General features: G+C 44.6%; 1 protein-coding gene across 4 annotated transcripts in view; it reads left to right on the top strand.

Moving 5' to 3' along the window:
- The first annotated feature begins 1,015 nt into the window (after window positions 1–1,015).
- The window catches only part of ZNF385D (zinc finger protein 385D), a 290,314-nt gene continuing 265,365 nt past the window's right edge, over window positions 1,016–25,964 (top strand). Inside the window, exon 1 of one of the 4 annotated variants that reach the window (XM_032488687.1) lies at window positions 1,016–1,548. In XM_032488687.1, the coding sequence (XP_032344578.1) occupies window positions 1,527–1,548 (22 nt within the window). In that variant the 5' untranslated portion in view covers window positions 1,016–1,526. The remainder of the gene's footprint in view (window positions 1,549–25,964) is intronic. The other 3 variants (XM_032488682.1, XM_032488691.1, XM_032488689.1) reach the window with 3 other exon arrangements.

Below are 25,964 nucleotides of genomic sequence, written 5' to 3' on the forward strand. Positions count from 1 at the left end.
TCAATCCACCAAAAGATACAGAATTCTGCAAGAAAAGACCATGGAATATTTTAATATCACAATGTGGAAATATTTGTTACCATAGCCTATAAAAACTCATATTGAAAATATATCCATTGCTTTCTTCCATTGATTACAATTCTTTATCTTTAGTTCTTAGTTTTATAGGTTTTTAAAGAAATTTTTACATTTAAATGGTCCAGTAGGTAAGTTGGGTCCCAAAGTGATGAGTCCTTGGGAAACTGAACTTGCTCTGTGGGTTTATTTTCCACGCTGGGTGTTTAAGTATTAATCAGTGTAGCTTTCAGGGATTTCTTTCTAACATCCTTTTCTATGTAAGATAGAAGGGCTACAATTCATTAGACCATTGGAGGAGCCAGAGGCTTTGCTAAGCTTTGCCTTCCTTGACTGTTCATCTCAAATTTAATGGGAGTGCTTGTGCGTGTGTGTGTCTATATTATACTGGTGACCAGCCTTGAATGAGGACGGAATCTTGTTATCTTTCAGGCCAGAATCTCTCTCCTCTTTAGGGGTCATTTCAGCCTCAGTGTCCTTTCTGCTACCTTCTAGGGAGGCAGCAAATGGGATCTTGTGAACGTGGAGGTCACTTTTATCGCCAGTTATTTTTCTTTACATTTCTCTATCAATCTAGCTCAGAAAACACTCAAGAAATAAAAACAACTCTTTACCCACTGCTGAGTTTCTGTGATCTGATCACTTCTAAGTGAAAACCTCTATTACCTTAGCAAGGGTCCCTTGAGTCTTTTATTCCTCTTAGGAATAAAGATCACAACCAACAAACCCTCAGGCCCACAGCAAAGAGAATGCAGGCACGAGGCACCATTACCATTCCTTTTCCCACTGCCATGTAAACTTGGGAGGGGAGGCTCAGTTTGGGCGAGGATGATGACATTCGTGGGAGGGGCGGGATAGAAGTGTGTCTAATTACACGGTAATGGCAGAACTCGCCTTCACCCCGTCCCCTCCCCTCCCTCCCTCCCGCAGCCCGGTGAATTTCCCCCGCGCGCGCCTAGGTGGATCCGGACCCTTCTCTCTTTAAGAGAGCCTCCCGCGCCCCTCACCCCGCCCCCTCCCAGGTCTCTGGGCTCATCAGCGCTTCCCGAGAACCATGGTTGGTCCAGGCAGGCAATCGGAGCACCTCCCGGAGCCGCGGCGAACCGGGGGTGGGGTGGGGTGGGGTGGGGTGGAGTGGGGGGGTCTGTTTGTAGTACTCGCAGTCCTGATGTCACAGGCGCGGCAAGGACATCGCAAGGAGGAGTCGGATTACAGTAAGGATGGGCAGTGCAGCAGGCAGCCCGAGCGCACGCTCCAGCCGCCGGGGATCGTAGCCCGGGAGAGGCAGCCCGCGAGGCGCTCATCCGGCGGAGGAGGCACGCTCGGCGCCCGCTGCTCTCCGCCGGGGACCTTCCCACCGAATGTAGCATGAAACGGCTTTGCTCTGCGTGTCAGCCCGGGGTGCGAGCTGATGCCGAAGACGCCGCGGTGGGGTTCCAGCTGTCTGATTAATGAGAAACATAATGTATTTTGGTGAGTGTTAACTCTGATGATGTAATTCGGGGGGTGCCCGGCGCTTCATCGGTGCAGACGAGCCCTTTAGCAAATCTTAAAAGCCTCGAGAATAGATTACATGAAACCTACCTCCCTCCAGCCGGCAACTGGAGGATCGAGCCGGTGCAGCCCTCAAAGCTTCCTTTGTGCTACATTTGGGGCTGTTGATGAGTCGTAGACGAGTTTTAAGTTGGAAAAGGGAAGAGATGGGGGTGGAGGGGGTGGCTAAACTTTGCCTTGATTTGTCTGCATGAAGTTGGGGTTTTTTGTTTGTTTGTTTGTTTGTTTGTTTTTTTAAGCTAGGTGAGGACGGAGAAATGGTGCGGCGTGGGAAGTCATGGGCTAACTTAAATGGAATGTAAAACAAAGTTCTGTGCTCCCGATTCTGTGGAAGCTTAGTCAACATTGATGCTTCATTAAGCATTTTGGTTTGCCCCTAATTCTGAGACAGAAAGGGAAAACATTCTTTGGCGTGCAGTGGTCGAGCAACTGAGAGCACCCCTCCACACCATCCCAGTTTTCCTGGCTAGCTAGAGCAGCCTAGCCCAAAATGCATATTATTTTAAGCCCCTTTTAGGTCTTGGAGCTGCTAAACATTGGTGCAGTTTAGTTGTATGCCAGGGTGGAAACCTCTCAGGTTTTCTGCTGAGCTGCCTGCATTTCCAGAGAACATGCTGAGGCTTAGATCTGGGCTATCCGTGGAGCACTGTAAGTGGGCTGGGAGCTGTGCTTTCGCACTGGAACGCTGCAACTTACTAGGGGAGGAGGCAAAACCCTTCACTAAATAGGAAACCAAGGATTAGGACTGAATAATCTTTCTTCCTCCCTGAAGTTATGCTCTCCTCCTCTAAGGTCCATCAGGCCTCATCACCTGAGAGCATCTATCTGATATTAAAAGGTTTTTGAGAGCAACCGGAGAGGGGCTAGGAAGCATTCCAACATGCAGATGCTCTGGGTGATGAGTGGGCTTGCTTTCAATATGAAAGCTAGTCATTTTTCAGATTAAAGAGGCATTAAGATAAACTTGCAGCGAGGCAGAATTGGTTTCTGGGGCATTTATTTCCGTGTGTACTATTTGCTTTGTTTTGTTTTCTGGAGCCTTTGGAACATTTGCAAAAGTATGGGAAGGAACCCCCGTTGCAAAAGCTGAATGCTTTTAGTTGTCTTGACAGCAGTTTTGATTTCCCTCTAATTTGTGCCATATTAGAAAAGAAGTCTTAAAAATAACTCAAATTGATTTGAAAGAAAGGATCCTCATTTCAGAGCCAAATTCAAGCAGAATCCAGAGTTAAACAAAACCTCCTTCAGAGCAGGGAGGGTAGTGATAGAGGTGGTAAGCGGATTTATTGGCGATGAATAAAATAAGTGATTATGGTGAATCTGTCTTTGATGCATGCAAAAGCTTATGTAAAGATGATATATCTTTTGGACAAACTAAAATTTCGGCCTCTGTAATGATATTTGAGGGATGCGAAGTGAGATTGTAATTTTAGCTTAAGTTTTCGGCCTCTTGCAACAATGCCTAATGTCATTGTGGTCAGTAGGGAGTGTTACCCAGAGCAGTGGCGAAGTCTGAAAGTACTGGTTAGAGGCCATCCATGCTGGACCAGATCTTCCTGTGGCTGTTGGAGAAATGTTCTCTCGGCTAGCTCAAGTTATTCACTGCTTGCTAGTCTGGTAAAGCAGGGTGATTCAGAGGGCAATTAGTTTCACTGTGTAATGCAAGTTTTTAATAGCACGCATTGAAATGTGATGTCTTACTTCAGATGAAACTGTACTCTTTGAAAGGCAAGGCTAAAGTTGCCCTCTGTGTCATGAGCGCGGTTCAGTCTCATCATAATTCCGGCATGACACACGTTTTGCTATTCTTGGAGGAAATCGTGTGTATTTAGGAACACTGTTTCTCGCAGGTTGTGTTATGCTGCCCCTCGCTCGAGCCGTCTGACATCCAGAACTCTGGAAGTCCACCTGTCTCTAATAAAATGTGTGGTACAAGAGAGGGGGCAAGAATGGAACGATTCAATCCAGGCATGTTAAGATTCAACAGCATTCTAACATTGCAAATCTCTAAGACTGTGTATGTGTATATGTACATATGTGTATTTGTGTGTGTGTGAGGGGTTATGTATCCTAAATTTTGGCTATTTCAGGTAGTTTTTCAAAACAATGCTTTCACTTTGCAGTTTGGTGGCCCGTTACTTTCTTCTTCGTTTTTGAACGGCAAAGGGTTTATCGAGTCTGGGAGAAGAGGGACAAAGGGGTAGCCAGAATGCACTCTTGGGCTTTTCTGGTGATTTGTGGGAATGGGGTAGAGGTGTCAGAAGTCTTTTATTTGTGTCCCCAGCAGGGAGTGATGAAGAGCATGTGATGCTGTAACACGCAGTGAATTGATATGCAAGCAGGATATTTACATCCCTTGTAAATAATCTAATTTGTCATTGTTGCTCCCCCTTCACTCTCCACCTCCTTTCAAATATAACTGAAGACTCATTGCTTGGACAGGCTGGCCCAGCCTCTGCATCTTTGCAGACTTCTTTCCTCTTAGGGGCTGGACGCTTGGACCTCATCCTTGCCCAGCTGGAGTCAGCCGTGTGTGTGCAAGTTGGTGGAATATGTAATATTTCCAGTTCTCCAGAACAGCTCATGTTTTGAGTGTGCTGTCTCCGATTTACAAGACTAATGGACCCTTTTAATGACTTAAGCCTCCCTCTTATCTCCCATTGAAATTGTAGTGCAGCGTTTTCAATAATTGTTCATTTGCACTCAAGGCGCAGTGATTTAAGAGTTTGCTGTTCAGTCGCCGTGGATACTTTTGTTACTTATTCTATCGATCTTGCATTCATTACTTGGAGTTAGAAACAAGGTTTCACACGGGAGAAAGAAGAGGAAAATCCCAGTCAGCAACCTGCTTGGGATCGACTGCAAAGAGCCGAGGGAAAATCGTCAGGACTTAGGAAGTCACCCTCCCCGCCCCCATGAATATTTCACATAGTTAAAAATTACATGTGCCGAGGATGAATCGCCATTAATAATGTACCCGGGAATGAAAGCCAGCAGCTGGGAGACTTTCCCCCGGATTAAGGCAGAGGCTGTGGGTGGTTGTCAGTGAGCACACCTGCCCCAAGCCGCCTGGTCACAGTTGGGTCAGAGGAGCGTGTGGGAGGAAGGGCGGTGCTGTGCTCCAGTGCATCCTGGCAGAAGGTGGTACCCATGCTCTGTCTCCTGCTCTAAGTATGTCTGAATCACCTCCCCCTTTCCATCTGGCCCAACACATTTCTCCACTGCAGGAGTGGTGAGTGGTTGCCAGCGGTCATGCCAACCTCACAAATTGTCCACGGTTGGCCAAGGGAGGTGCCATGTCGCAACCCTTTGCCATCAGGAGAGATCACCGGAGCCTGATGGCACTGAGGAAATTCTGTGTGGCCGCAGATCAACCCGATGGAGACTACAGTGCACTTACAGCCAGGCAGGGGCCGGGGCTTGCTCCATGAGAATCCTGCTGAAGAAAGAAAGATACACCTTAAGCAAATGAAGAGAACCCAGAGACAACGATCAGAGCTCCCTCTGAACGCCACAGTTAATGGCGTATTAATTAAACCTGGGGAAAAGGGCGATCAAAATTTAGAAAGCGTGAATGAGCCACTCAAGTTCAGCGTGGTGTTAATTGTAGATCTGCTGTCTTCTTTAAAATGCCTTAGAAAAACAAGAAAAAAAAAAAAAGACTCAGTGGTGTGCCTATCCCAACACAAAATAGTTGGTGGAGGAAGCTTTTAATACAACAGCGAGGAAAAAAAAAATCTCATGGGAAAATTCTAGACCAGAAGCCTGTTCCCTTGCCTATAATGGACACGTTTGTACATTGTCACAGGAAGGACTTTGTGTTTCCCCCGGGATGTTTAGAACATTCTCAAGTCAGCATTTACTCTTTGGGTTGTGGCTGCACCATCAAGTTTCACCTCTGCAGCGGGATATTAGAAAAACAGTTAAGTGGCAAGGTTATAAGGAAGGAAATGAGCAGACAACAGCAGGCAGCAGAGGAAAACATTCCTTTTTTTTACGTTTTCAGTGGAAACATTTAACGCATCCTAATTAGCTTGTACTGAGTGATGTACTATGAGGGATGAGGTCCACTGGAGTCTCTCAAACACTCTGGACTATATTTCCCGAGGCTGCCGGAGGGAGAGAATCATTCAGGAAGGACTCTGTTAGTCCACATTACTCTTTTTAAAGTTTGAAGTCATTACCACTGTGTTTTATTACAAATGAATCTAAATGACATGCGATAAATTAATACATAACAGGGATGGACAATAGTACAGGTGAATATTGTCAGAAAGCATCCTATGCGGGAAACTGAAGTCGAAGCGAACTCCCTCAAGACATTTCTCTTTCAAGTTCATACGAATTTTCTGATTGTCAGGAACCAAATCCCAAGTGTGATCAAGATGCCAGTTACAGGGATTACTGATTAGGACCCTTACATTTTTAGCAAAACTTTTTTCTTTTCTTTTTTTTTTTCCCCAGGACCTTCTTAGTTGCTGTAATTATATGGAAATGAGATGGGTTTATTTAAGGGATAAGTTCCAAAATTCATGAGATAATGACAACTTGCAAAGTTACCCTTTTGTGGGTGGCATAATTGTTCCAAAAAACAAATGAAAAATTTAAATTAGTGGTTTCTGACTTCCACTGCAGAATATCTGGTCACAGCTGCTTTTGACTGAAACCTCCCTTGGTAAGACAAGATATGTTAGCTACTATGTATGTGTGTGTGTGTGTGTGTGTGTGTGTGTGTGTGTGTGTGTGTTTGTGTGTGTGACACTGGATCATCAAATAGTGCCTTGTTGTATAAATACCCAAATAAGATTTCTCATTCCCATCTTTTGTGTCTTCTTAAATCTTTTTACATCATTGGAAAGGTAAAACATAAAGTACTGATTGAATAAGATGGATATCAAGCTATTTTTCTGAGCACAGTGGGCTTTCAAGTTTATCAACCATTATATACATTAGAGGTTTTTGAAATCAAGCCATAAAGATAATTTTCAAGGCTTTTCCTGCTTAAGAAACAGTGATGCTTGTACAAGCAGAAAACTATTTCTACTTTGACCTTGAGAAAGAGATGTTTCCACTTGTATTACACTATGAAAAACATGTCAGAAACAACAAAGGTCATAATCACTGCCCTCTCTCTCTCTCTGTCTCTCTTTAAAGAAGTCATTACATATCATTTCCCACAAAGATTAGTTTTGCAACAGAATTTCACACATGATTGGTGGCATTAAGAGAAAATACAGCATAAGAGGTGGCTAGAAATATCAAAGCTAAAAGTGGTTGAGATCACGCTTGAACCAAATTGCTAGGGTTGAAAATCGGCAGACGCTCTGCTCTGTTGCTGTGTTGAAATCGTTATGAAGCAGCTGGAAGTCGGTCTTCGTTGAACGTGAACTCCAGGTTTGCACAGCCTTTAAAATTGAAGGCATTTCCATGCAACCCTCTGAATTCTGAAACCTGAAGTGCAGAGAACTTCTAAATGCAGAGGAACTTCTATGAGAACACTGGGTCGGATGCAATGAACTCCTTCTCCTTTCCCAACCGCTCAGTTTTCTTTTCTTTTTTTTCCCCCTTTTCTACCCACTTGCAATAATCACATTTCTGTAAATGGAGGAGGAAGGAGAAATGTAACCTGGCCAAGGTCAGAGGGGAAATCGCAGCGGCGTCAGGGTCAGGGTTGGTGGTCTGAGAAATGCTCTCTGTCCCAAAGCGCCACTGCGCCTGGTGGGAGGTGGGGTCTGGGGCGCAGGGATGACGTCTGGGGCTGAGGTTTTTTAAATGCTCAAGTCTTGTTGACTCTGTATCCTCAGCATCCCGTTCAGCCCAGCGCCAGGCACATAGGCACTTGCCAGTAGGTGCTGACAGTGCGAGATGGAAGGGATGTTGGAGATCAGAGAGGAAGGGGATGCACTTCCTCGGAGGACCCTCAAGGCTACTGTTCCCTGTATGTGCATTGACAAGAGAAATGCGCTTCTTGGAGCCGGAAACATTAACTGCCTTTTTTTTTTTTTTTTTTTTTTTTCAAATCTGTAAGAGTAAGGACTAGTCCTTAGAAATTAGATCATTAGATAAATGTCAGGAATTCGGTGGGGAGGGTATCGCTCAGGGGTATCGCTCATGCTTAGAATGTATGAGATCCTGGGTTCAAGATGAGTATTAGAATACAGACATAGTTTATAGGCATATGAATATGGAAAATAAAAATACAATTTTTTTCCTTGGAACATTGAAACATGTACCAGGACATACATCACATAATATTGAAGGAAGAGCAAGTCCATGGGGTTTCTGATGGACATTGTGTCTTTATCTTAAAGAAAGCTATCCAAACAGGAGAGTGTCACTATTCTCCTGGGCAGCCTGTACCGCCATTTAAATGAATGAATGAACGAATAAACCTAATTACCTCCCCCCAAACAAAAAACAAGCCAAAATGTGAGGAATTCCACAAGATTTTTTTGTGTTTCGGTTTACTTCTTTCTTCATTGGACTCCACAGAGGGTAGAGAAGAGGGACAGATCTATAGACTAGTAAGACCAGTGTTCAAAAAGTTCTGAAGAATACAGGAAATCATCACCTGAGATGGTGGGGTTGCATTTGGTTTATCAGTCCATCAGGTCACGGTGTCAGTCTACCAAGTCGCAGTGTCAGCTCGCAGCTACGCATGGTTTTAGTGACTTTGCCCCAGGTGTTGGCATCTCTTGCCCAGGAGGCTGGGAGAGGCAGGCACTGCCTTCTGTCCAAGTAGCTGGAAATGCCCAGGAAGGCCATGCATCTGGAAAATTGCCATTTGTTCTGGCTGAGAAAAATGGAGATTAGCTGACTGCCGTTTGCCAGGCTTTTGTAAAATTGTTCTCCACCCTTCCCTTTTTCATAGGCCTGCATTTTGCTGATGAGGGGGAGCACCTGTGGCAGATTGCTCAGAGGAGAAAAAGGCAATAATGACTGTAAACAGAGTTTAATACAATGGCCCTTACACTTGTATAGCAATTGGTATTTTTAAAAATGCACCTACATTATGCTTTTTTTTTTTTTTTAAATCCTGAAAATGAACCATTGTGGGAGGTAGGCAAAATATAATTACTCCTATTTTTAGATGAGCGCTCTGAGTCTCAGATGGCCGAAACAACTTTCTCAAGGTCACACAGCCAGTAAATGTTAAGGCCGAGACTCCAATTCAGTGCTTTTAAGGCTTACTTTAGTGCTTTTTGCTCTTTTTCTTCTTTTTATTGAAGTAGAGCTGATTTACAATGTTGTGTTAGTTTCTGGTGTACAGCATAGTGATTCGGTTACACACACATATATATTCTTTTTCATTGTAGTTTATTACAAGCTATTGAATAGAGTTCCCTGTGGTAGTGGTCTTTACTCTTTACAGCAGAGCATAGGGGCATATTTTTATGAATGGAAGATTATTTGTCATAATAATGCTAGAAAAAAATATTCCAGCTGCTAGCTAAAGAAATGACTACAGATGACTGAGATCCAAGATATACTTGTGTTTTGACTTTGTGGAATCACACTTAATGCCAGCAGTCTGAATATAATTCAGACTTTTATTTATTCTGCCTTTTTTTTTTTAACATCAAGTAATTAATAATCAGAAAAAAAATCTAATTAAAAGGCATGAATCAGCCTGGGGCAGGAACCAGGCTTTCTCTACTGCTTCTGTTTTCCAAGGCATTGTTAGCTATTAAGGCTTATATGCTTATATTAATTATATGTTGTATATACCTGCTGTCTCACTATTTAACTCAATGCTTGTCATTAAAAAAAAAAATACAAGTCATTTGTGCGACAAACTTTGATATTTACAGAGACATTCTCTCCAGGATTTGTTCAAGATGGAGTCTCAACTCGGTCCTTAATTCTATGACTGACACATAAGCAAAAAACAACCTACTTTAGGATCTCGGCCCTTTTACTTACTGGCTCTTTATCCGTGGGCAAGTCCCCTCACATTTTGAGATCCAGTTTTTTTGTGTGTGTGTAAAGGAGAATAGTGGTAATGTGTTTCCCACAGTTCTATTTTGAGGACTAAAATATACAAGGCGTATGAAAGTGCCAAGCCCCGGGAAGTACACCATGAGCCATCAGTAAAATTTGATTCTTTCTTGCTTTTCCCCTCTAGATTCAATATAAAATTAAAAAAAAAATATGATAGTTCCCTTTTGGGGTCAAACCTGAAAACAGGATCCATGCCAATCAATTCACAAAGGAGGGCTTTAATGCAGTTAACTTGTTATGTGGGTGGTAGAGGAGCTGGAAGCCACATGAGGGGTAGGGAGGCAGCCCAGAGATTGGCAACAGCAAGAAACTGGTAGTTGTAAGATGTGGAGATGAGAAATGGGGTCCTGGAGGCCAGGACCCAGTGCCTCCTGGTGGGGGCTGGAATCATGGCTGACCTAAGACACTGAGGATGGAAGGATTCAGCTTCAGGCACAGAGAGATGGAGAAATAGGCTGACTTCTCCCTTTCACACACCCTCCAGTGCATGCCTCTGCCTCTCTTTGGCGGAACTGAGCAGAGGGCCAACCTGGGCAGTACCTTGCTCATGTCAGCACCCAGACAGTCCAGGGAATATTTGAGAGACAGATCTCAGGGCAAACTGGCCAGGGACCTGGAGGAAGATCTGACACCTGGTGTAAGTTAGCACTTTAAATGAGACAGTGTCTCTGCAAACAGACGTCAGTTATCAGCGAGAGGTTTGCTTCGGGGAGATGCAGGGAGGAGGGAAAGGATGATAGTTGAAGAGCTTTCAGGGATTCTTCACCAGTCCTCCCCGTTTAAGCTCCTCCTGGCGTGTTCTGGTTACGGTGACATCGGACAAATTTGCGGATCTCTCTCTGCGTCAGTTTTTCCCTTTCTGCAATGGGTGAGAAGGTCTGACAGATTCAGTGAGATGCTGAAGCAGGCCTCATAATCTGCATCACACGAATGGGCCTTGTTATGAGGATGTGAAAACCAGCTGAGTTAGAGAGGAGCAGATTTTGAAAAAAGTCACAGTTTGAAACATCTGTTCAGCTGTGCAACTTAGCATTGCAGCAGAGATATCTGAGTGCACTGAGGACCGGGGCATTCAGTTACCTCCTCAAACAGCCCCATGTATTGAGGGGTTAGACGTACCCTGAGGCCACTTCTAATCTGTTCTTTGTCCTTACTCTCTAAGAAAGTGACATGGCGGAAGCAGAGGCAGGAGAGAGAAACGAGCAGGGCAGAAAATCTCTGGAAAGACTCCACGCCCCACACTCCTTGCTGTCTGAGCCTCTAATGGGGACAGACACATTGAAAGCAGAGGGAGTTTATTAATAGGTGCTTGGGAAGGAAAGAAGGCTTTGATATTGATTTTTCTCTCTCTCCTTCCATGGGTTGCTCGACTTTTAAACACTGATTTCTTTGGCTGACTGGCACTGCTACTAAAAAAAAAAAAAAAAAAATTAAGGCAAAACATTCTGTCCTTCCTGTATGGAATTATTAGTATCTCTCTCAAAGCCTGCGTCTCAAGCCTGGTGACAGTTTATAATTTTTGATGCCTTTGTTTGAGACAATGCAGAGGTAACAAATGGGGAAAGATGCCCTTATGGTGCTCAACCTGGAAGGCACATGGTCACTGCCACGTGTTTCTAGTAGCTGCCCCAGGAATCATCCGTGGACTGTAACTTATAGGGCTTTGGGGATTCTTAGGAGCCATGTCGTAAGGAAGCTCTATCAGTTAAATGGTGCATTAGAAGTTACTTACTTAAAAACTTTCTTTTTCCCTGAAAAAGAAAAAAAAAAAGTGTAAGATCCCAAATACTAACTTCTGGTAACTTAGTTCTTTGGGGGCACCATTTCCTGGGTTTTCCTAACTTTAAAGTGCTGAATAAGTAAGAACACTACAGGCAGAAGCCCAAGGCATAGACTTTAGGGACCTCTTGGTTTCCTCAGAGAATTTTTCATCTCCCGTTTGTGGAGAGCAGTCCTGGTGCTGACAGGTGACGTGCCGCCACTGACAGAAGAGGGGAATTTCGCAGAGCCCAAATGCCTGTTTTGTGCCAGGGGCTGGTGTGATTACTTCATTGGCACCTCACCACCATCCTTAAGAGGAAGGCCATTGGGTCTAAATCCTGGCTCCACAAAGGAATCCTCTGGGAAACCATGCTCTTCTCAAGGCTCCGAGGCAGTCTGATTAAACTCATTTCTCTGGGCTGGAGCCCAGGCATCTGCATTTCTTTTAAACCTTTTCAACTGCCTCAGTTGCTTCTGAAGGACAGCCAGACTGAGAACCACTGAGAAGGGTAATGTTAAGCACTTTACAGAGTGTGCCCTGCTCCCCAGGAATCCCCAGCTTGCTGGGTCACCGATGCAGCAGGTCAGGACTCCAGTTCAGGTCAGTCTGAGTCCAAAACTTGTGTTCTCTCCTCTCAACACACCACCTCTGTTGAAGAAATCAGCCGACAGTGTGAAATCTGGACCTGATTACAAGCTGCGTTGTGCTGCCCCCTGGTTTCAAAGTAGACGTCTTTAGGGGTGAGCCCCCCCTCCCTTATCCTTGGGACTGTTTCTAGAGCTGGTATCCAAAAGAGATTCATGCTATGCTTAGCTGATTCAGGATCACAGTGGCATATAGTTCTAGAAAGGATTTTAGAATCATGCCTTTAAATTTAATGTTCAGACAATACCCCCCCCCCCCGATGATATTAGAACACAGATCTTGATTCAGTAGGTCTGGGGTGCAGCCTGAGAGTCTGCCTTTCAGATGAGCTCCCAGGAGGTGTCGGTGCTGCTGACTACTGACCACACTTTAAGGAGTAAGTCTTTAGAGATCTTTTTGCTGAGTGATGGCTTTCTGCTGATATTGAAAATCAGGTCAACTTCTCTAACCTAAGTTTCTCTGTTCCTGTTGTACAAGATACTGAATGGTCCACGGTTAGAATTCCACTTTGGGTAGCCAATCTCCCCACTTTCGCCTGAGACAGAAGGTTCCCAGAATGTGGGACTTGTGGTGCTGAAATAAAGCTAGTCTCACACAGACTGGGATGAATTGTCCCCCTTCATTTCACTGTATCAAGTTCGAATCCTAGCTTCAAACCTCAAGACCAAGTTCCCGGCCATGGAGAACTTGTGCAAGTGACTTGATTTCTTTGAGCCTCAGATTCCCTATCTATGAGACAAGAGTAGTAAATGAAACTTCCTAGAATAATGATAAGGATTGAATTAGCTGGTGTACGCAGGGCACTGGACCTGCTGTCACAGTGTTCATTCTCACTCGATGTTGACCTGACTCAGCACTCAACCTCCATTACTGAAAAGAAGAAACGCCCCAAAGATCGAGTGTCATGGGTCACAGATCATCTTTACAGCCCCATCTCTGTGCAGACAGGGCAGCTTGTCCATCACCTGCTGTCCTCACATCTGACGGGCAAGCCTGGGTGGTCATTCTTCACGCCGTGTGCGGCTTGCTTACCCGGACTATCAATACTAATGATTTTTGTTTCTTGTTTAGGGGAAGAAAGGCCTGGCAAAGGCTCAGCCACCTTGGGACTCTGTGAACTGGCCCTCTGTGTTCCTGTTGACCTTGTTTATCCATTAGTGTTTTTCTGAGCTGGGTAACAGTTGATGAGGGTGGCCGCAACTAATGACCGTCCCCTCCATCTCCTGACCCATCGCTGTCTTAACAATCGGTCGCCTAAAAACAACACGCACACAGACAGGGCGGCTTCCACTAACATGCCCGTGGACAGGGAAAAAGAAAAACTTTAGCTCACACACTAGCTCAGAGCCTGGCATATGGACACTGGGATCCTAAGGGTTTACTGAGTGTGCTGTCAAGCCATGGGCGTCTGTCTTGAATACGGGTGAATTTCCAGCGGAGCCCTGAGGTTTGGAAGCGCATGCTCAGTTGGCTGGTCTTGGGTGAAGAGTAGCGCATGCCCAGTTGTCTGGTCTTGGGCGGAAAGAATAGCGCATGCTCAGTTGGCTGGTCTTGGGCGAAAGGCTGGCTGTGTGTGTCGTCACCTGGGAAAGCCAATTCGCTCACCTGTCAGATGCCGTCCATTTATCAGAGCATTTCGTCAGCCAGGTATGTGACTGTTTCGTGCAAAGCAAAGTGCACTTTTGTCTTTCTGTTATGACTAGCTGGACTGCTACACGCAGCAAATTATTCCACACTAGGGGTTCCTGGGCCTGAACTGCTTGCCCACTAGCATTTTAGACAAGAAAACAAATGAACAAGAAAGCAGAAGCTACTCTTGCTTTCCTTGAGTGTCAGTGATTGCAGAAGGGGTCTGACACAGTCATACGTTCACAAGGGTCCATTTTGGGAGCACAACTGGGAGATTTCTGTCTCTGGGCCCATCTCTGCTATGCGGTTTGATACATGGAGTTGAAGTCTCCATTTCATAGTCAGGAAAATAGAGGCCAAGTGCTTGGTAAATGCACGTATCTGGCTAGTACCAGTGCTCAGATCACGACTTACAAGGCAAGTCTTGATTTATTGGTGTGAATCTGGACGAATGGCCCCGAGCCTCAGCTTCCAGATTAGTAAATTGAGATAGTGGGAAGTCACCCTGCCCCGCAAGGCAGCACTCTAGCTACTAAAAATAGCTGAGGTTCTTAAGTGCTTTGGTCCCTGCCAGCCAGTGTTCTCTGTGCATCGGCTCAACGCATCCTCCTCACAGCCTGTGTTGGAAGAATGATCAGTATGCCCTTTTTGCAGGTGAGGAAACACGAGTACAGAGAGGTTAAACAAGGAGGTTGGTGGTCTGTGGTCGGGCGGGTTCAGACCCCAAGTGTCGCGCTGCCTAGGACAGGCTCTTCTGCCACACTGTTTGGAATGACCTTGAGTAAACTCACCCTCGGAAATCCAAAGTCTGGAAGCACATTTTTGCTCTTCAGATAGAGCGGAGAGTTTCTGAAGCAGACAACAAACTAACAAGTGATCCAGCACCCAAGCAGGGCTCCCTGGTGTCCGCTTGCATGCCGGGCAGCCAGCTGTGGGTGGGGCCTGAGGCCGAGAGCTGGGAAGGGTGCAATTCCCTTCCAGAAATTCTGCACAAGGGTAGGAGGTAGAAAACCTTGTTCATGGAACATGCAGTGCTCTGAAATCAAGGCTTCCAAATAATGCTCATGGCGGTGAGAGCTGGTGAGCTTGTGTGCAGGAGCCGTTCCCAGGGGCCTCGCCTGTGTGTGAGTGAGTGTGTGTGTGTGTGTGTGTTTGTGTGTGTGTTCACGCTTGCTTGCTAGCTTGCTTGCTTAATACAGCAAACTTTTCGAAATGCAATAGTGATTTTCTCTATCCCTGACTTCATCCTGGGTACTTCATGCAATATACCATAGGTAGGGCGATTTTTTTCTTATCAATTAATAGTCTGAACTTTTAGTGGGGGTGGGGTCCACAGAACCCCAGGGGCTGAGAAAGACGTGAAATCTTTCTATACCCTCAACAGAATATTTTCTATTTTTTGAAAAGGTCATACAGGTACAAGTTTTTAAATAGAATATTATAAAAGGGCAAATGGTGAAAATGAAATCTCCTCCCCACACCCTGGTGCACTTTGTTTTGAGATTCTAAATTCTACAGGAAAGGACGGGGGTGTGTGTAGGGGGGGAGGTGGTCAAGAGGTGCAAACTGCCAGTTGTAAGATAAATACATCCTGGGGATGTCTGCAGCGTGGTGACTATAGGTAAAAAATTCTGTATTGTACGTTTGAGAGTTGCTCAGAGAGTGAACCTTAAAAGTTCTCATCATAAGAAAAAACATTGCAGCTCTGTGAGGTGATGGATGTTAATTAACTATACTTACTGCAGTGCTCATTTCTCAATATTTACACACATCAAACCGTTGTGTTGTACAGCTCAAATTTATACAATGTTGTATGTCAATTAGATCTTAATAAAACTGGAAATGTAAACTCTATGGAAGGGTATATGTACACACTCCCCTCTTGTTTTATGTGGCATGGTAGCACACTAGGTCCCCGGTTTTTCATATTTTGCTTTATTTAGCATATCTTGTTGTTTCTCATTTTTTCAATTTTATGGCTACCTAATATTCTAATGCAGGAACACATTGTGATTCACTGTACCAGCCTTTTTAAAAGAAAAATAAGTTCTGTCCATTCTTTCACGAATAAAAACAATGAATATCATTGTGCATACATAATTCTTCATGCACATGGCCACACACATCTAGAGAGTAAATTCATAGACATGGGATTTAGGGGGTGAGGCATATTTAATTCTCATGGGTATTGCCAAAGCATCCCATTGAAATTTTTTATTGATCAATTTCTCCTCATATTCCTGTCATTAAAAAACAGAATAGCTGCTTTCAAACCAGGAAACTGTTTATGTGGAAACTGCCTGGCAGATCTCTCAAAGCATGAATTCTCAAAGTGGAACCAAAATGAGTGGCTTCCTGCTTTTTCGTCCTTGCTCTCCCCTCCCCAGTCTGTTTCTCCACTTATTTCTCTTGTGCTAATTCCATATGGATATTAGTTTCAATATTGAAAAAAGGCAATGGGGCCATAAAATCAAAACACACCCCTTGCTTTCAGAATGGGGATGAATGCAATGGAAGGAATGCACCTCATAAGTGAGACGGTGCCGTTCTGCCTTGAAGGTTGCTCCTTGAAAGATCTCTGTATCAATTAGATTTAAAAGCCAACTGTGGTTGGAAGTTTTGTTTTTCTGTGGCCATTAAAAGGCAAAAGCATATTTGCATAATTCCACATTTCAGTTTTTTCCCTTCTATTCCTAACTCCATGCTTTTCTTCCTCTTTTTTTTTTTTTTTCAGCATCTCTTTTTAGAAAACATTAGACCTAGAAATAATCTAGGAATGTCTCTAGTATGTCTCTATGGAAAAAAATGCCAAATCTGTTGAAGACACAGAGTCTCCAAGCAGTGATGACGATCACTTTTTGTTGAGCTCTTTACAAACACCAACTCCTTTACTCCCTAAAGGAACAATATTGTTTTAATGAACTAGATGACATTCTCTCTACTTTGCAAAAGAGGAGAGACGCATCTGAAGCTTACATTTCTTGCCCAGGATTAAATCGATTGAAAATGGCAGGAATAGGATTCAAACCCAAGACCTCCTGACTGGACGTCTTGTGTGCTGAGCTGACAACACCCTTCTGTCCAGCTCACTACTCCTGGACCACTTCTGTAGGCTCTTGATAGTAGAGGACATTTATATAATGCAGACGAGCTTACTTTCCCGGTCCTTACTGAGAGTCTTAAGGACAATCACAACCACCCCTGATGAAGTACAAAGAGTACCAAGAACCCTATCCTATAGTAAGGACTCTGAGGAGGGAGGGGGACCAGTCATCTCTTCTCTCTTTCATTGGAGAGATGGTCTCTTTTGTTACCTGCTGTCTCTTTGAGCCATCCTGACAATCCCCAGTGCTGTCATAGCAACAAAACGAAGTGAAGGAAATCAGTAAATTACTGTACGTTAGGATATGCTAATCAGGGGCTGCTGTGTACAACTCACTCCATATCCTAATTTACATCCCCCCTTGTTCATCAAATGTTTAAATTTCTCTCCCCGCCTCGAGATCACGCATGCCGTGTGTAATAGGCATTAGAAGAATCTCATATCTGGATGGCATCTTGAAATCTCACCTGACATCTTTATATTTATAAGTAGGAAGAGGGAAGGGGATGGGTTTAATTATTGAGCCCAAGTAGAGACTGTCCGTAGTAGGTGGTGGAGCTGGGCTGCCTAGAATCCAGGTCTGCTGGCTCCTCCCAGAGCTGTTTTGCCCTCCTCAGGATGTAAGGGGGGTGTTTATTGTCTCCGTCTTTCTTCACAGCAAGAGTAGGAGATGAGTATTCTTCTCATTTGAGAGAGGAGGAAACTGACATGGTCCCTTCGCCAACGTTGTACAGAAAGCAGGAGGGCCGGACGTGGAATCCGGACTCACACACTTCCCACTGCTCCTTTCTGCTTCCTGAGCCAGGGCTCCAGTCTGCCATCTTGCGTGTTGGGTTCAAATGTGCGTGGATCCCTGCTTTTCTTAGCATCTAAATGAATTCAAAGTTCCCTCTCTGCTCTAGGATTCTCTGATCCTACAATGGCTGTGGGGATAAAAAGGTGGGGCTCATTGGAGCAGTAAATCCCTGCAGCGCACAGGTGCCCAGTGGATGAGGCCTCCCCCCTCCCTCCTCACTGTCGGCAGTGCACCGCGTTCATCTGCCTGTGAACTGTTGTAATCGACCTTACAGAGTTTCCAGACTGGACTCTTTTGCTCTCAACTCAGCCAACACTCTCCTAGGCCAAGGCATAGCTGCAGACCCCAGAGCCCCCGACACACACACACACACACACTCAAATACCCGCAGGGATTCTTATTTCCTCATACAGAACTGCCAAACTTCTTATCCAGGTGGTCAGGACAGCCCCGGTTCTGGCCCCAATGTACCTTGCAGTTTTTACAAAACTTCCCTTCTCTCATCCTAGGTTCTGACTCTGCAAAAGCCACTCCAAATTTCCTCACCCTCTGAGACTTCGCCTCAAGGTGTCCTGCCTACCTGATATGTAGTTTGTTTTGGCCTCTGGGACTCCAAAAATTTCAGCATTCATTGTTTTTTCACTCTTAATTTTTTTCTGTCCTTGAAACATTTTTGTGTAAAAACAGAATCTTACAGACTCTTCAAGAAGGTCTAATGTAAGTGCACTTCCTTTAAGGAGATCATCCAGTTTTTCGTAAAAAGATGATACCTCCTTTCTCTGAATTTCCAGGTATGGCGTTTCCCAAACTTGTCTGAGCAAAAAACCTGGAGAATTTTAAAAGTTCTGTGTTTCCTCTTCTCCCCTCTCGATTTACTGAGTCAGACACTCCAGGAAGAGTCCACTGCACCCCAATTTAATACTTAAGATTGCTGGCCCAAACACATCATGCCATAGTGCATAAGATATTAGTGGTAGAGCGCATGCTCAGCATGCATGAAGGTCCTGGGTTCAATCCCCAGTACCTCCATTAAACAAATAAATTTAAAAAGTAAAACTAATACCCCCCCCAAAAAAAAAACAAACTAAGCTTAAAAAAATATATATCAGTAGGATTAAATTGTGAACAAGACAAAAACGATACAACAGTTGATCTGAAAGGAGAAACATGAAGCCAACACTACAGGAAATTATGAGAAAGGAGTGTTCTGACAGGAGAGACTTACCCTAAATTATATCAGAAAAGCATAATAGTTAAATAATTTGGCCCTGAGTAACAGACAGGTTATAAACAACATATTAGACCATCTAGAAATAAACCTCAGTACTTATGGAAATGGAGATGTAGGTTATAATAAAAATAACATTTCAATTCATTGTTGAAAAGAGAAACTGTCAAGTCAGTGGTTTGGGTGCGACTAGATAAACATGTAGACAAATAAATAAAGTTAATTCCTATTCTGCTTCTTACACCGAAATAAATTATACATTGAACAAAGATTCAGACGTAAAAACTGAAGCCACAAATTTATGGAAGGAAGCCTGGATGAATAAATTTAAACTCTTGTAATGGAAAAGACCTTTGTATTCAGGACACACACCCAGACTATAAAGGAGAGAAATGATAAATCTGACTGCACAAAATTAATAACTTGTGTTTGGGAAAAATAATTCAAAAAACTAAGTGAAAAAAACCCAGATGACATATTTGGAAAACAGTACTTAAACACCATTATCAGATAAATGGCTAATTTCTTTAATTAACAAAGAGCTTATAAGAATCAGTAAGAAAAGCCAAACAACTCAAAAGAAAAATGAAGACTATGAACAGACACGTTACAAATAAAGAAAAATATATTGCCAGTGAAAATATAAAACTCCTCTCAGTTTCATGCATAATTAACAACATATAAATACAAATATTGGGCTATGTAGCCATTCACTTAGGGGATTGGTAATTTTTTTTTTTTATAAAAGTTGGGTATGGCAAAAGCCAGTCTTATAGTTGTGTGCAAGGGAATACATTTTTTGCAAACTCTGCACAAGGTGCCTTGCTACTACTGATATGTGCATTTTTTTTATAGCAAGTCCTCTTTGCCCTACCAAGCTTGTTACCAGGAATATACTGTATCTTCCCAAAAGGTCACTCACACATATGATTAAGGATGTTAAATGCAGTGTTGATTTTTAAAGCACAAACTGGAAACAACAAAGTGAACATCAGTAGGGGATACGTGAAATAAAAGTATGGCACCTTCAAAACATTGGAAGAGAGTGCAGCTGTGAGAAAAAAATAAGTCTACCTTTAGGTGGTGATGTGGAAAAAAAAAATCTCCAATATAACAGCAGTGAAAGCAAGACTCAGAAGAGTAGCAAGAAATCCACCCCCCCCCAAGAAATCCCTCAGGGAGTGAACATGGAAGAAGGTTCTTTGATAGTGATGATGATGTAAATGCATCCGTTTCCAAAAATAAACATAAGAAATCGTTAGCAGTTGTTAGATTTGGGCGGGACTTAATGCTTTCTAAGTCACTTTGTGCAGATAGAATATTCCACCAGGCCAGGGCTCAGTGCTCTGGGCTCAGCGAACAGAGATGCCCCTTAGTTGTGTGTGGGTGACTGGTTTACTTTGCTTTTCTCATCCAGGGTTGTCTGTCATGCACTGTGAGCCACTTTTTTGGGTTCTCTTGCTCGTATTTCTCTCCATCAACAAAGACCGGAACTATATGATTTTAAAGTGGTTGTGAATTTCATGTCAAAGCTTCCCAGGCGTGCTATGCTCAGCCAGCGCAGGTGACCACTGCCATTCATCACTGTCCCCTGGGGGACATCTCTTGCCCTTGGTGGAACTGTGCGTGGCAGGAATCCTGGCTGTCTTTTTTTAGGTCTCAGGGCTTTTGTGGGCAAGTGATTTAATCCTGCGTTCTGTCCTCAGGCTGCCTCATGTGCCTCTTAGTGGAGTGACCCTGGCCAAACCCCCTGGTGTGTGTGTGTCTCGTCTTCTTCACAGGGTGGTACTTAAATGAGACAATGTGTGTCCTGTGCATCGTGCAGGCTTCCTAGTAGTGAGTGGTAGCGGTGGAGTGAGACCGCCGGTGGCTGATCACAGAGTGAAGGAAGGATAGATGGATGAATGGAGCTCCTGTCTTGTGGTGGGAACCCCCCGGGACAGGCTATGCCTGCATCTCCACAGCTCTGGAGAGAATCTAATGAAAACCCACCTGGTGATTTACTCCAAACAGGCAGGCATCTCATCCTCTTGCGTTCTGAGGAGCTCTTGGTCTCCATTTGTTCTTAGCCATGTCCCTTTGTACTGCGCGCGGGTCGTGAGAACCGTCGCTTTTCGGGCTTATGAAGGCATTTCCTCTTTATCGCGCTGGCTTTCGAGCTGTCACTGACCTTCCAGAACTCCTTGGTTTTTGTTTTGTGCCAGATTTCCCACATGGTCAGTTGACAGCCCGATTCAGGACCGAGTTCTGAGGGATGACAGAACCCACCCTGGGAAGGCCCTGGGAGAGCCCCAGACCCTACCTCTAAACTGCCTGTGGGGAGAGACGCGCTTCCATCCCCCCGGAGTTCTCAGAAGCGACAAGATCCCCGAAGCCCCGAGTCACGCTGTCTTCCACCGCGGGTGGAAGTGACAGTTTTCCCTTCAAAGACGATCATCAGTTCTCACTGAGGTTCACAGAGGAAGTGTGGCCTCTTCTGAATCTTAAAATAGCTTGAAGGAAGTCCTCTTAGCCAGTGAGGAGGAAGCCATTATTGAAACAGTTCTGCCCTCATGAGCAGTTTGTTTTTAGGGTCATATTGCTTTTAAGTTCTCACTGTTTATAAATCTTTACCCCTTGAGGTGTAGGGCATACTTGAATGCTTATAGCTTGGATTTGTGCCATCAGTGAGACCAGAAGGGGAATCATTACCAGAGGGGGTGACTCTGCACAGGGTGGGATGGGATTTCTATGTCTGCCAGCAGAAGAGGCGGTGCGGGGCTGTGGTGATGGCACAGTGGGACCATCGCTGCTTTATGAGAAGGTTCCTCACACGTGCTGAGGGCTGCCACATCCCAGGCACTGTTCTAGACACCGTGGTTCAGTCTGAACCGACAAAGATCCTTGCCTTTGAAGAGCTGACGTTTGCTTGGGAAGAGTCAGACATCAAGTAACAAACATAATAAAGTAGATAGGAAGATAAAATGGAATAAACACTGTGGATGGGAGAGCCATCTGGCAAAGCCCCAGAGGGGAGGGGTGGGCCCATGTGCTGGGGTGGGGGGCTCATTGTCAAGGTCACATCCGAGCCAAGGTTAGAATGCCTTGGAGCTCTCCTAGCAGAGTAAGTTGGCCACCCCTGACCACCTGGAGGCTGAGTGTCCTCACCTGGGAAGTGGCACAAATCTCTAACTTACTGTGCTGCGATGGGAATGAAACGGACCAGCCTTGGTGAAGCAACTGACCTAGAGCAGAGCATCCGGATGCTGTAGGGTTTTTATTGCTTGTTGTCTTACTCCACATTCAGGCGGTCTACACTTTTGTTTTAAAAAGGGAAGTGAAAAATAGTTTTTAACTGAACGTGTATATATATATTTTAATGGCTAGATGTCCTGTGATGGTGTCACAGGCCTTGAGCTTCTGGGATCTGGGGATGGAATCTTGGGTGACTTTTGTGTCTATAAACTGAGCCTGGGAAAGAAAATGCTGGCATACTGGTTGGGTGGGTACCTGATCGTTTCTTCCTTTTACCTTTTGTAGTCTTGGGAAACCAGCTGAGTCCTAACCTGGGAAGGCTGGTGTGCGGTGTGAGGACCAGAAGGCAGCACATGGCTGGGTGGGCAGAAGGGCGGATCAGGACTGTCAGGGCCCAGGAGACAGTTAACTGAGGACAGCCAGGACAGAGGCCCGTTGTCCTCAAGGTGTGTGGGTGACCGAGAGGAAGATGGGAAAATCTGATGAACTAGGCCAGCTACACTGTAAATTTGGAGGTGGTGAGGGTTACTTAAGGTTTTAAGACCTTTGTTCAGTGCCAGCAGGCTTCAAAATTGACTTGAATCCTGCAGAAAAGGATCTGGTCTTCTTGGTGTGGAGGTTGGTCCGAGAATCTAGGTCACATCAGGAGACAGAAGGCAGAGGGAGTTTGAAGTGTGAGGCCTGGAACCCTGCGGGGCCCCGGGAGTGGGGGAAGATCAGAGCCGCAACTCAGAGGCCACGGTGGCTCCAGGCCTCCCCCTGGATTAGGCGTGAGCAAGACAGGAAGTCTGAGTCCCTCCAGCTGGAGGGTCCCAGGGCTTCAGAATCCAGGCTTCGATCTGTCAGGCTACCCCGGATGCCTTTGCATCTCCTGTTGCAGAGAAGCAGAAAAAGGCCAGGTGAACAGATAGCCCCTGAGCACCAGGGAGCTGAAAGCATTGTTCTTCGAGGGGAAAGGGAGAGGGAGAGCAAGGACATGACAGAGAACAGATCCCATGCATAACATCTGTTGTGCACACACTGTGGAGTCTAAAGAAGTGTTTATATCCAGAGCTGCTTGCCCATTTGCTCAGCCACAGGGGAGGGGACAACGACTGTTCAGCACCTCTCCTAGAAGCAGCAGCTTTGTTGGGGGCGGCCATTGATTTACATTGCTTGTCCCCTTTGGGGACCAGATACCACCCCCGCTACCCGGCTGTTTGCAAATATCTCAAGAAGATGGGACACTATTACAGTTCAGACATAAAACGCCAGGCTGGCCTCCAGATTCCATGCTGAGCTATAAAATAGGTTGAAGAGGCTTTGTGTACTTAGACATGCATCTTTTCCATAAAGTGTAACAGTTCACTTGCAGAACTTAAAATAGTCTGAATTAATATTCTTATAATTGCTAAGGGATTTAAGGATCAAAAGTATTTTAAAATAAATTAGGTACTCTCCAAAATAGGATTTTCTTGTCCTCATTTTGAGTATAAAACCTCATAGAAACCCAAGGCCCAACAAATTTCTATATGTTTAAAGATGGAAATTTTCCTGGTTTTTTGAAGTCTTTTTTAGGATATACCAACTTTTGGTGCTCTCTTCTCTGGGTTATTTCTTTCTATAACCCTGGGAAGGATGTTGCAGACCACTGGGAGACAGAGCCTGTCCACAAGATTTGTTTCTGTGCAGTGAAATGCCCAGCCACGTTCAGATGTCACCCTCTCTACTTGAAGGTGGGAAACTTAAATTCTTTGATTGATCCCGGGTCTTGGAACATGCAGAATGTGCCCAGACCTGGCGAGACTTGAAGCTGACATCTAGGCAACCATTCTAGCAAGGAAGAAGAAGAGATGGGTAGATATAGACATACATATATATATATGTATATGTGTGTGTGTGTGTGTCTTTTCCCGGAATATAGACCATGGGTTTTATCTACACTTAAACTCTGCTCATTAGAAAAGATTCTATTACAGCTTTTTCTTGATAATGAGAGGTATGTTTAAAAACAAGAGAAGGAATTCTAAGCAAAGCGGCTCCTTCCATACCTGGCCATATGCTATTCATGCCCCCTCAGTTGTGAAGTTCATCTTATGGGAAAGAGGTGAAATAATTGCATGGTGGCTATCCAGGGACCCTTTGTCAGCGTTTGGAAATCTTCCTGAAGATCCCCTCTTCCATCCTCACTCCCCACCCCAACAAAATGGAAGGCCTTCAAATGAGATGTCATGGGACTCGTGGGGCAAACAGACAGTTAACATATCCAGTCAGAAGTATGTGCTATAATTAGAGCTATACAGAAGGAAAGGGGCCTTGATGGTTTCCCCAGGTCAGTGTTCTGAAAGCGTGCAATAGAGCCACCCTGAGGGCCTGTGAACCCCTGACCCCTGGGCCCCACCCCCTGAGCTTCTGATTCAGCAAGTCTGAGCTAGGATCCAAAAATACTCATTTCTAACCAGTTCCCTGGTAATGCTGTTGCTGCCAGTCTAGGGAATATGCTTTAGAACCACCATCTAGGCCAGTGGTTCTCAATCTTGGATGTACGTTTGAATCACTGGGTGGTGGGGTGTTAAAATCCCAATGCCCAAGCCAGTCCCCTCTTCTAATAATTTAAAAGTTCTTTTTTTTTTTTTTTAACTTTCTGCCAAAATACAATTTATAGAGAAGAAAAAAAAAATGAGTGATTTGGATACCACCTCAGTCCACAATGCTAATTGTTTTAAAAATTAATTAAATTAATTCAATTATATTTTCCAGTTCTGTCTGAACATTCTCAAATCATGTCAGGAAGGAAATGCTTTAATTGTTTTAGCTTTTCTCCTTTCTGAGTTCATATTTAGGAGGAGGTAGTGTAGCACCCTGGTTATAATTTTGGCCTCTGGAATCAGAATATCTGGGTTCAATTCCAGGCTTCGCCACTAAAAAGCTGCATTACAAGAACAATGCTTAATCTTGATGAGGTTCCATTTTCTCATCTATAAAATGGAGACGATAATGGTACCTGCCTTGTAGAGTTTTTGAAAGGATCTAATAAGGCAACGCAAGGAACACACTTGTTACTGAGTCCAAACTCATCCTGCTCACCGCACAATAGGCCAGTAAATTGGGAGACGAGGTGTTGGGGCAAGGAATAACGACTTTATTTGGAAATCCGGCAGACCAAGAAGATGTGGGACTAATGTCCTGGAGAACCATCTTCCTCAAGTCAGAATTCAGGCTCCTTTTATACTAAAAGGGAGGGGGTTTGGTTGGTTGTTGTGCGAACTTCTTGGTGTCAGAATCCTTTGTCCTTGCATCTGTCCATGTGAGTCAGGTCACCATGTTCCTGATTTTATTTTCTGTTCTGCAACTTTTAATCTTTATATGAATGGAAGAGTGTTCTACCCTTAAAGATCAGAGCCTTGAGAATGAGCTGTCCTGTTATTTCAGGCTCTAGGCAACATTCTTTTACAAAAGGTGCAGAACCAGCATGACTGAGCCCAGGAAACAGAGCACAGGATTAGAGCTAAAGGAACAGATCTAACATGGAGTCAGATTTGTTCTTCCCTCCTACATTCTTAGCAAACATCGAGGCACTTAGGAGGCACTTAGGCAAACACTGGCTCCCATTGCTGTCCTAACTCGCTGGCTAGTGGCTACAGCTGGCTGATGGACCCAGACACCAGTGGGTCCCAGGACTCAGTTGTCTGACTTGGCTGCCAAGAATGTCCCTAGAAAGCTTTTTCAGGAGAACAAATAAGAACTATATTCATATCAACCCTGGGGGATTAAATTGCAGAGTGGCATTGTCTGGGCAGGAGCCCCAGAAGGGTCGGTCAGGAGCAAAAGTGGATAAGCATTCCTTTTCTACCAACATGTGTCTCTCTTTGTATTGGCTTTCAAGTGGAGATCATATGATGAGCAGATGTTCCCATTTTAGCCCAGTGGTTCGAAAAATGTGGCTCCAGCACCGGTA

Source organism: Camelus ferus, chromosome 1, assembly GCF_009834535.1.
Source record: "Camelus ferus isolate YT-003-E chromosome 1, BCGSAC_Cfer_1.0, whole genome shotgun sequence".
In the NCBI taxonomy this organism is placed as follows: domain Eukaryota; kingdom Metazoa; phylum Chordata; class Mammalia; order Artiodactyla; family Camelidae; genus Camelus; species Camelus ferus.